The 10,154-nt window shown below is 55.8% G+C and overlaps 1 protein-coding gene across 1 annotated transcript in view; it reads left to right on the top strand.

Moving 5' to 3' along the window:
• The window catches only part of MONBRDRAFT_32467 (uncharacterized protein), a 29,635-nt gene that overhangs the window by 2,772 nt on the left and 16,709 nt on the right, over positions 1–10,154 (top strand). The window contains exons 5-19 of the mRNA XM_001745925.1: positions 241–276; positions 463–561; positions 663–962; positions 1,165–2,886; positions 2,978–5,850; positions 5,967–6,189; positions 6,695–6,946; positions 7,330–7,432; positions 7,532–7,622; positions 7,724–7,788; positions 7,866–8,779; positions 8,903–9,017; positions 9,146–9,473; positions 9,613–9,713; positions 9,791–9,828. Coding sequence (XP_001745977.1) covers positions 7,379–7,432; positions 7,532–7,622; positions 7,724–7,788; positions 7,866–8,779; positions 8,903–9,017; positions 9,146–9,473; positions 9,613–9,713; positions 9,791–9,828 — 1,706 coding nt within the window. The 5' untranslated portion in view covers positions 241–276; positions 463–561; positions 663–962; ... (3 more) ...; positions 6,695–6,946; positions 7,330–7,378. The remainder of the gene's footprint in view (positions 1–240; positions 277–462; positions 562–662; positions 963–1,164; positions 2,887–2,977; positions 5,851–5,966; positions 6,190–6,694; positions 6,947–7,329; positions 7,433–7,531; positions 7,623–7,723; positions 7,789–7,865; positions 8,780–8,902; positions 9,018–9,145; positions 9,474–9,612; positions 9,714–9,790; positions 9,829–10,154) is intronic.

The following is a 10,154-nucleotide window of genomic DNA, read 5'->3' as shown; positions in this document are numbered from 1 at the left end:
CTCTCTCTCTCTCTCTCTCTCTCTCTCTCTCTCTCTCTCTCTCTCTCTCTCTCTCTCTCTCTCTCTCTCTCTCTCTCTCTCTCTCTCTCTCTCTCTCTCTCTCTCTCTCTCTCTCTCTCTCTCTCTCTCTCTCTCTCTCTCTCTCTCTCTCTCTCTCTCTCTCTCTCTCTCTCTCTCTCTCTCTCTGTGATGTCTTTGCCTCATTCCTGTGGCCCCAACCCTATTTGTTGTCGGCCATAGATATGCACCGCCCAGCCCGTCTACACCAGCGTCCCGGTATGTTGGCCACACAAGTGGAGATGCGCTAACTCGCTGTTTCTCTCTGGTTGCAGCCCTGACCGTTCTCTGATAGCCCGTCTCATTCTGTTCTGGGCTCCCACAGCTTCCGGACAACGCCGCCTGCGCCCGACCAGCGACGCTAGCATGACGCCTTCCACCTCGATCCAACGGCGACGCCAGCAGCTAGAAACCGCTACGATGGTTTTTGAATATAGTGGCCAATTTGCTGTGGCCCATGACACAACCATTGCAGGATATCCCTCACTCCGCGTCGAGCAACAGGTGGGCTGGACGCTGCTTGGCCATGTCTGGAGCTCTTTCTTTTCTTTCTTCTATGCCCATGGCATCTCGGTCATTGGATTTGTGACTCCCCCTTCCCCCAGGTTGGCAAAGGCGGCGCCACCAAGGTCCTCGAGGTAGCCTCCTTACCGCCGGGCTCTGTCTTTGAAGTTCACTCCTTACGTCGTGGTGATGAGCCTTTGGGGCTGACCTTTTACCTCGACAACAAGTCCTTTGGTCGCATCGCTGCCTGCTGTGAATATCGTCACGAGAGTGGTAAATACATTGGCGTTCGTGGCATGGGTTTCCGATTGCTTGAGATTCGTGGTGGCGTGCCCTGCATCAAATGCCGTCTGCGACATCATCTGGATCATGAAGATGCCCAAGTGCGGAGAGTCCTAGCGGTAGGATCTGCTTGCTGGCTCCTTTATGTTTCGTTGGCCCTTTCCTTATTTGGGTCTTCTCTGGATATTTTTTTTTCTTCCTTTTTGTTTCTTTTTTGACCTTTTTTTTTTTTTTTTTGTTTCTCTCCGTTTGTTTGACCCTGCTTGTACGATGTGACCATGACCACATCGCTCATGCCCCAACATGTATGCGTGCATACAGAAACGCCAGGTCTCCGCAGCTGATTCTCGCGCTCAACAAGCGCGCTTTGCTGCATTACAAGCCGAGTTGGATGATATGACAGCTCATGGCGATGCAGAGGATGTGCTCTTTGAGGACGATGATGAAGATGCAGATGGAGAAGTGGCCGGACCACGCGCTCTCGGCACGGCAGCACAAACTATTGAGCAGAAACCGGTGATGCAAGCCGATGCCGCGGCAGCAACCAGCCCCGATCACGGTCGTCAGAATCAGACAGCAATCCCCGACCAAGATGATGGCGATGATATTGTACTGCCTGTGACCGCAAATCACTCAGAGTCACCCATCTCTCGCCCTTTGGACAACCCTCAAACTGGACCAGAACCCGCTGACACGACTGGACATGACCTAGAAGCTGCCGTGGCGCCACAGGCAGCACTTACAGACCCCGCTGCCCCCGATGACTATGAGGACGATTTTGAAGACGAGGCGACCGACACCAATGTCCCCACGTCCGACTCTGGTGAAACTGTGAATGCTGCGAGTCACGAAGATCATCCATCCGACAACCAAGCCGCTCAGCTCAGCCTTGATGAAGAAGTGGCTGTGCAAGACCAAAAAGGTTCCGAAGCAGACACAATCTCGGCTGATGCTTCAACAAGCCATGCTTCTGCAAGTGAAGAAGGTGGTACTGCCGTTGCTGCTGCAAACAAGGATGCTCCCGAAGATCTTGTAACGACCCCAAAAAGCTACGCGCAGGCGATTACGTCCGTGAAGGACCCGGCAGACAAGCCGATGCCACCAACAGCAGGGGACGACCAACGCCGCGCAAGCATTCATGCTTTGCATCAAAACCATCTGCATGCGTCAGTTGCACTAGGCTGCCTCAACCTTGCGCGTGCCGTCTGGGAAACAGCCAACCACTCGCCGGTGGAAGGCTTGGACGTGTATCTAGCTCGCATTGAGCCAAGGAGCCAGCCACAACAGGCTTTAAGCACCTTGCAGCGGTGCCTCGGTTTGACGGCTGAAGAACTTTACCTCCCCAACGTTGAGCTGCACGATGCACTCCGTGCCGTGGCCCATGCCAGTGTTCACCTTGAGCTGGTGGGTGCCTGGCGCATGGATGCAGGGGCCATCTCGGCTTTGGGGCATGTCCAGCGCCTGCGCCCACCGACCCCGGAAGCCGGTCCATCCACAGCTGCACAGGAGGCATTAGCCCTTGTCCGCGCTTTTTTGCAGACATGCATCCTGGCCCGAGAGGCGTTGGCAGATACTGTCAACCATAGCGAAGACCATTTGAATGAGGAAGCACATCGCGCTGCTTTGGATCTTCTGGCCACGTCCGACCCTGCTGCAGGTGAAAGCCATCGCCACGCCGACACCGATGGCTGGCTGGCTTCCGATCTTGCTGTTATGGCCCTTGACATGCACTCGGCGTGCTTGCAAATTGCCAGCATGCTCTCTCTTCAAACCGAGGTGTCACTCGCACGCATGGATGCTGTTGTCCCTGATTACAGCAGCACCATATCTCTCAAAGAAGGCTTGGTCAGCGCGACGCCTACCACGCGTGGGCCGGGTGTTGTACAGCAAAACGATGTGGCTCGGACCTCGTCACTCGCCGCCACCGTCTTCTCACTTGCGGAAGATGATGTGGCGAGCCGCACCCTGGGAGCTTTGCGCCGAGAGGACATTCTGGCCCAGCATCAACAGGCAGAAACCATCGACAAAATGGCTCGCGCCAAGGTTTGTTCGCTTGCTTTTTGTTTTCCCCCCCTTCGCCTAAATGGTATTGATCTGCTCGTGAAAGTTAATTGTCCACGTCCGTTTCTTTCAGGCATATCTTGCGGCGCTGGAGGCGCGTGTGAAGCAAGAGCGCTTGGATGACACTGAGGAAGCGGTGACTAGCGAACGAATTGGTCGCCGACCACGACCACCGCGTGACGAGCAGCGTGCATCACGGCGCCGCCTCAACATTCGTGCAAGCCGCAACCGCTCAGCACCGAGGCGTCCTTCGGAACCTTCCGAGGCCGAGGTGGCAATGCAAGCAAAACTAGCTGCTGAAGAAGCCGAGCTTCGTGAGCTGGCCGAAATGCGCGCCGCTTTACAGGATGTTTTGCGTCGCACCAGCATTCACGATCTGGAGGAGAGTACCAATGAGCCATCTGCGGCTCGAGATGAAGGGTCCGTAGCCTCACTTAATGGTGATGCTCGGTCAAAAGATACTAAACCCGAGTCCATGGACGCTGAAGCAGAGGGCACTCAACCAGAGGCCGCAGAACCAGAGGCCGCAGAACCAGAGGTCGCTCAAACAGAGGTTGCAGAACCAGAGGACGCTCAACCAGAGGACGCTCAACCAGAGGTCGCAGAACCAGAGGACGCTCAACCAGAGGCCGCAGAACCAGAGGACGCTCAACCAGAGGCCGCAGAACCAGAGGCCGCAGAACCAGAGGACGCAGAACCAGTGGCCGCAGAACTAGAGGACGCAGAACCAGAGGTCGTAGAACAAGAGGCCGCAGAACCAGAGGCCGCAGAACCAGAGGCCGCAGAACCAGAGGCCGCAGAACCAGAGGACGCTCAACCAGAGGACGCTCAACCAGAGGACGCTCAACCAGAGGCCGCAGAACCAGAGGCCGCAGAACCAGAGGACGCTCAACCAGAGGACGCTCAACCAGAGGCCGCAGAACCAGAGGCCGCAGAACCAGAGGACGCTCAATTAGATGATGCTCAATTAGATGATGCTCAAACAGAGGCCGTTGGACCAGAGGCCGCAGAAGCAGAGGATGCTCAAACAGAGGCCGTTGAACCAGAGGTCTCCCAATCGACTCTTGACGATCCTACAACGGATTCAGAAGCAGTTGTCACAGAGCAATCTCCGGCTCAAGACGCCATCGCCGCCTCGAATGATGTGCCAAAGGCTGCCCTCGACGCATCAAACGACGACGATGCCGAGTCGGACATTTCTGAACCGGCTATTTTGCATGACGAGGCGGAGCCAGCAATGATGGATGCTGAATCTGCCCCTTTGGATCTTGCAAAAGAACGAGCTGCGGCAGAGGCCACGGATCTTGTACACAAGACTCCCGAAACCAACGCAGCAGAAGAGGCAGCTGAAGAAGATGCCCCAGACAATGCGAGTGACATTACGGACCCTGGTGCACCCGAGGATTTGCACGCAGGAGCTACTGAAGAACCCGCGAATGAAGGGGAGCCAAGCAATGCACCAGACGATGCTAGCGAAGCCAGTGATATCTCAAATCCTGATGAGCTCGAGGATCCTCCTGCACCATCTCAGCAGTCTGATGCACCAGATATGGATCAACCAGACGCAATAGTGGACGCAAAACGCGGGGGTGCAAATGACACAGAAGGTGTACATGGTTCCAAACGCACCGAGGACATTGTAGATCGCAAGGAGGAGGAGGATGACCAGGCCAGCGACATTTCAGAGCCGGACGATGCAGCCATCTTACAAGGCGAAAGCGAAACGACGGAGGCAGTTGCGACAGGCGCACAAGCTGCTGTACGTCGCGAATCCAAAGAAGATGATGGGGCCAGCGGAGCGCATCACGAACACAATGTGGATGATACCGACGAGAATGGTCAACACGAAGCGAAAAGTAATTTGCCCGTTACGCCGACACCGATGACAATGTCAAGCTTAGCTGGCCCCGTCAGCAAGGATGATGAAGATGCTGCAGCGAGTCAGGTTTCTCAACCAGCCATCGAGGCTGAGATGGATGATGACATTTCAGAGCCAGAGGACGGCGATTTAGACACATTTGCGGATGTTCTCGTCGCAAACGCCCTGGCAGCTGTCACTTCGCCTGCGAATGAGGCTGAGCAAAACATGTTGGCTGAGATGCCGCCGCATGCTGATGCTCAGCACGAAGCTCGCAAAGCTCACGACGAGACCGAAAATGAGCCTCAAGGGGAGACTTTGGCATCGGCGCCCTCAACTGCTGAGGTTGAATCCGTGGGGTCTCGGACCGACGATGGCGTGGTTACCGAGGCTATGACAAGGACGGGCGTGGCTCAGGATGTTAAGGACCCTACGGCTGATGAGAATGAATCATCTCCGCTACCCGAGGATGCCGCTCAAGCTGAGATTGAGGCGCCCGCTGCCTCGGAAGACAAGGTGGAGGAACACAGTCACGAGTCCACGAGTGATGACGCCAAGCCCGAGCACGAAGGCCAAGACGGCCCGGAGGCTTCAAACGCACTGGATGATGCCACCGCCTCAGTTGGAAACGACAAAGAGGATTCATCCGACACGTTGTCCGTGACAAAAGACGCTGCAGTGGCAGCTGAGCTTAGCCATGCAACAGAGGCCACCTCGGCTGGGACTTTGATGCATGAGGCGGATTCGTCGAAGCAAGGGGCCGACAACCGATTGGAAGAAACAGAGTCCGTGGATGAAGAGGGGAGTGTGTTTGCCGCGCCCACCGAAGTGCCACCGCCACGGGGTCGCGGCAAGGCAACGGGGCGCAGCCGCTCCATTGACCTCGTTAGCCTGGGCAATGCTCCTTCTTTGGGCGCTCCCAAGCGGCGAGCGTCTTCACCAGAGCCCACGGCATTCAAGGCGGATGGAACACCTGTTCGATCGTCCCTGCGTAAACGCGATCGGCCGATTATGCAGCGCCGGGCCGTGTCTTTTAGCGACGATGTTGCCGTCAAGACGTTTGTGCCCGACGCCAATGAGCATAAAGGGTGAGTGCATACGCAAGAAGTTGTTGACCTGGCTTTCTGATCGCGAGGCAGGGTCTGTGTTTTTGTCGTCGAGCCAAGGTCTCATTCTGTGTTGCGGCGTCTGTCGTTATGTTTAGAGTACAACTGATGCCCATGCTGGATGGCATGCCCGTGGCTGTGGGCCGTGCTTCGTTTGATGCACCAACCCAGTCTGGAAATGCTCACTCGCCAGCAGCTTTGACCGGGGTGCGAGTTGGCCCCATGTCTGCGAGCAATCATGGCACAACAGCCTCTCTGAGCAATCCGTACGAGGACGAGGACGCCGCCTCTTCAGCCTTTGATGACCTGCTGGACAGCTTGGTGGGTGCTACTTCCGTCAAACCTTTGGGGGTAGCCCCCGCTACCAAGAGTGCTGCTGCGTTGACCTCCCTTGGCAACCTGCCAAGCCTTTGAGCTGTTGTGACAGCTGCACCAGCATCGTGCCTCGTATCCATGTTTATTTCTTTTCGTTTTCTTCTTTAAATGATCTGATCTTTTTTCCCAAGTTGTGCCTTGCGAGGCACGATCCGCCCATCGCTGCCGCACGCCCTCTCTTTTTGTTTATGGCGTACAAGCCTTTTATTCTATTCAAGTCCGTCGCCCTGAGTGGTGCTGTGCTGACTTGATGCCCACGGAACCTCTTCTGTCTGCAAGCCGCGCTCGCAGATCTAGAGCCCATCTGTGCACGTGTATCCGATGTATTTTAGAAAGCAAATTGATCACACCATGTATTGGCTTTATGAACCACCTTGCTACACCCAAACGCCAGAAGCTCACACCAAACCCCATCACCCCGAATGGCCGGACTGCACACTTTGATGAGTAGAGAGACGACGTTTGCATCCTCTCTGCCAAACAAAAGCTCTTTCTGTCTAAGAGAGAAAAAGAACAAAAAATTTCTCTCTTTGCTGCTTATACCTCTCTAAATCTCTCTCTCTCTCAAATCTCTCGCTTTCTCGCTTTCTTTTTCTCTCTCTCATGCTGTGGGATTGCGCATGCGGTTTCTCTTGCAACGGGGTTTTCCGCTCACTCGTCGCTTTTTTTTTCTCTCTCTCTCTCTCGCTCTTTCAAGCTTCAGGTGCGTGCAGTGCATGTGCGCGTGTCACTCTGTCTCTCTCTGTCTCTCTCTGTCTCTCTCTCTCTCTCTCTCTCTCTCTGTCTCTCTCTGTCTCTCTCTCTCTCTCTCTCTCTCTCTCTCTCTCTCTCTTTGGTGAGAACATCGGCAGTGGCAGGTCGATGACCCTGACCGCCCATGTGGACGAGGAGGAGGGGACGGGGCGTGCCATGGGCGGCATGAGGGGTCTAGATGGGTGGCCGGGTGGTCGTTGTAGGCTGCCACAGTGTGTGTGTTGGTGTTTTCACCTGAAACAACCACTGGACCTTGCCCCCGTGCTTGCTCGAGTTTGGTGCCTTTGCTTGCCCGCTGGCTCATCGAGTGCTGTCTGTGTCTGGGATCAACAGACGTCTTCATTTTTTTTTTTACTTTTGCCGTTGAACCAGTGTCGGTGTCATGGATATCTCCGGCTTTGTCTCGCGGGCTTTTACGCCCAAGCCTTCGCCCAAGGTGTGTGCTGGAGCTCTACAACTGCAACCCTCGTTTTTGGCACTCTTTTACTGGCTCTAACGGTCTACGGGGTGTTCGACCACGCACATGCACACACAGCGACGCGCAGTGGACTTGGACAACTCGGCTGCCCAAGTGTCCACGCGTGAGCTTGAGCGTCAACGCCTTGAGGACCTTAACCATGCCCTCTGTACGTACGACTTGATCCTTGATTGCAGCGTCACAGGAAAGGAACATTCATACAGGTGCTTCTCACGCGATGCTGTGTTGTGCGCCATGCCACTGCAATAGCACGCTACATCTCTCGAGTGCGCGCACTCGAGACTCAGGTCGTGACCTTGGAGACCCACATTGAGGTGGGCAACTTTGGCATGATGGTTGAACGCGCACTTGACCGTTGTCTCATTTTTCCGTGCCGGCATGTGCTTGGCAGTCGTTTGCTTCCGTCAAGGCACCCAAGAACGACGAGGTTCTCGAGACCCTGCGCGCTCAGCTGGAGCAAGCCAAGGCAGAGCTTGACGATGCCTCGCAGCGCTATGCCGATCTGCAGCTGGAGCACAGCAACCTGCAGGAGGACTTTAAGCGTGCAGAAGGGGATATCCAGGGTTTGACCAGCCTCAAGGAGCGTCTGCAAGGCCGCATCGAGTCGCTGCAGGCCATGGTCAACCGCCTTGAGGGCCAATTGGCCTCGGCACAATCCAGCCTACAAGAGGAGAAGGAGGATGGCGACCTTGCCCGCCAGCAGCTCAAGGATCTCAAGGCCGACTTGGTGAAACACCGAGGACGTGCCGACTCGGAAGCCAAGGCGCGCGTCGCCCTTGAGAATGAAATCTCGGGCCTCCAGGAATCTTTCCGCCTCAAAGAGCTGGAACATCAGAGCGAGACTGATGCCCTTCAGCAACAGCTCCAGGTTGCCCTCAGCCAAGTCGTCGTCTCGGTCAAGACAACCGGCAACCAGTATGAAGAAGAAATGTCTCGCCTTTTGCGCGTGGCCAAGTCAAGCTATGCCGAGGCCGCTGATGCCTTCCGCGAGAAGCTCAAAAAGTACTACCAGATGAACCCCACGCCAAGTGCTGCCCCGAGCATGATGCAGGACCCTGAACTCAAGCGGCTGCAGGCTGAGAATGAAGCCCTGCGTAACCGCGTCGCCGCCCGTGATCAAGACGTGGCGGACCTGAAGAATGAAGCCCGCCACGCCGAGGATAAGATTGATCGCCTCACCCACGATCTGGCCTCGACCAAGGCCGAGAATAAGGCCCACCTGGCCAACAAGGACATGGAGATTAAGAACCTGCAACAACGCATCTCGGGTCTTGAGGACCAATACCGCGTCCTGCTCGACCGCAAGTCAGTTTTTGGCCTGCCAGCCAGCTTGGTGTGCGAGTCTACACCGCTTTCTCACGCGAGCATCGTTTGCTTTCCCCACCTTCCCCCCTGCCTGTTTTGTTGTTTGTTCCTTCTTTGTTGCAGTCTGTCTCTGGACGCCGAGATTGATCAATATCGTGGCCTGCTGGGTGAGGAGTACAAGCGCCTCAACATGCATGATCAATCGCTCGACGCGATGGACCAGCTGGTGGGCTCCCCGGTACGTTGGCGTGACCGCCCCCAAGCCTGTCGTTGACGAGTTTTTTTTTTTTTTTTCTGTGCCCTTGCTCCAATGTTAATTTTATTTTGCCACCCGGCTAATGCGGGTGACCCTGATGGCATGTACAGCTGAGCGCGCAGCGGGATGAGCAAGCCGGGGAGCAGGACCTTGACATGAGCGTTGAACTGCGCCACATGACTGAGGAAGTTGAGGAGGCGTGGACGCAGCGCATGAGTTCCAACGGCCAGATCCAGATCCAGTCAGTGGACTTGGATCGCGGCTTTGATCTGCACCTGCAGAACATTGGACAGGAGCCCATCAACTTTGATGACTGCGTCTTGACGGTGGACAACGGCCGCGTGTCCGAGACGCTTGTGATGCCCCATGGCCACGTGGTGGCTGTGGGCCAGGTTGTTCGTGTGGTCTCCGGTTTGGGCGAGCAGAGCCACCGGCCAGGTATGTGACTTGTTTCGGCAAATGTGTGACGCCGCAAAAGCAGCAGAAGAAGAAGCGGGGAGGACGGGACTATGGTCTGGTTGGTAGCTTGGCAAAAACGCAGTTCTCCACTGATTTGGATCCTCAAATGGGTTGACAGGCGATATTGCGTGGACTTCGTTCCGTGACTTTGAGTTTGACAACACCATCAACGTGCAACTGGAGCGTGGCAGTCAAGTCATTTGCCGTGCCGAGTACACGGTGAGTGGGTGTGCGTGTCCGAGTGGCATGCTTGAATTTGCTTCTCCTCGCTCATGCAGGCCTTCTCGTGCGTGTAGTGTGAGGATTCGACCGGTGCCACCCGTTGCTGCATGATGTAAGGGTTGCGGGTCCGGCGAGCTGTCGAGCTGCGTACCCCTCGGTCAATTTTCCCCGAGTAGCATACCTGTCGAGGGGATCATCTGCCAACTTGCTGGGGGGGCGCCATGTGCCGGCAAGCCGTGCCAGGATACCTTTTGTTGGAGTTGGCATGTGAATGTATCTGTCTGTGGAGTTGAGGTGTTGATACGCCACCTGAATGTTGCCTCGGCACCTAGTTGATGAATGTTTTGACCGCTGTGAGAAAAGTCGCATCAGACACAAATATGGGATGGGGGTGCTCAAGAATCCAGAGGGCTCGACCGGGGGGGGGGGGGGGGGGGG

The sequence above is a fragment of the Monosiga brevicollis genome, genomic scaffold, assembly GCF_000002865.3.
Source record: "Monosiga brevicollis MX1 MONBRscaffold_10 genomic scaffold, whole genome shotgun sequence".
NCBI classification, from domain to species: Eukaryota; class Choanoflagellata; order Craspedida; family Salpingoecidae; genus Monosiga; species Monosiga brevicollis.
The sequence above is the reverse complement of the archived record's forward strand: the minus strand, read 5'-3'. Positions and strand labels throughout refer to the sequence as shown.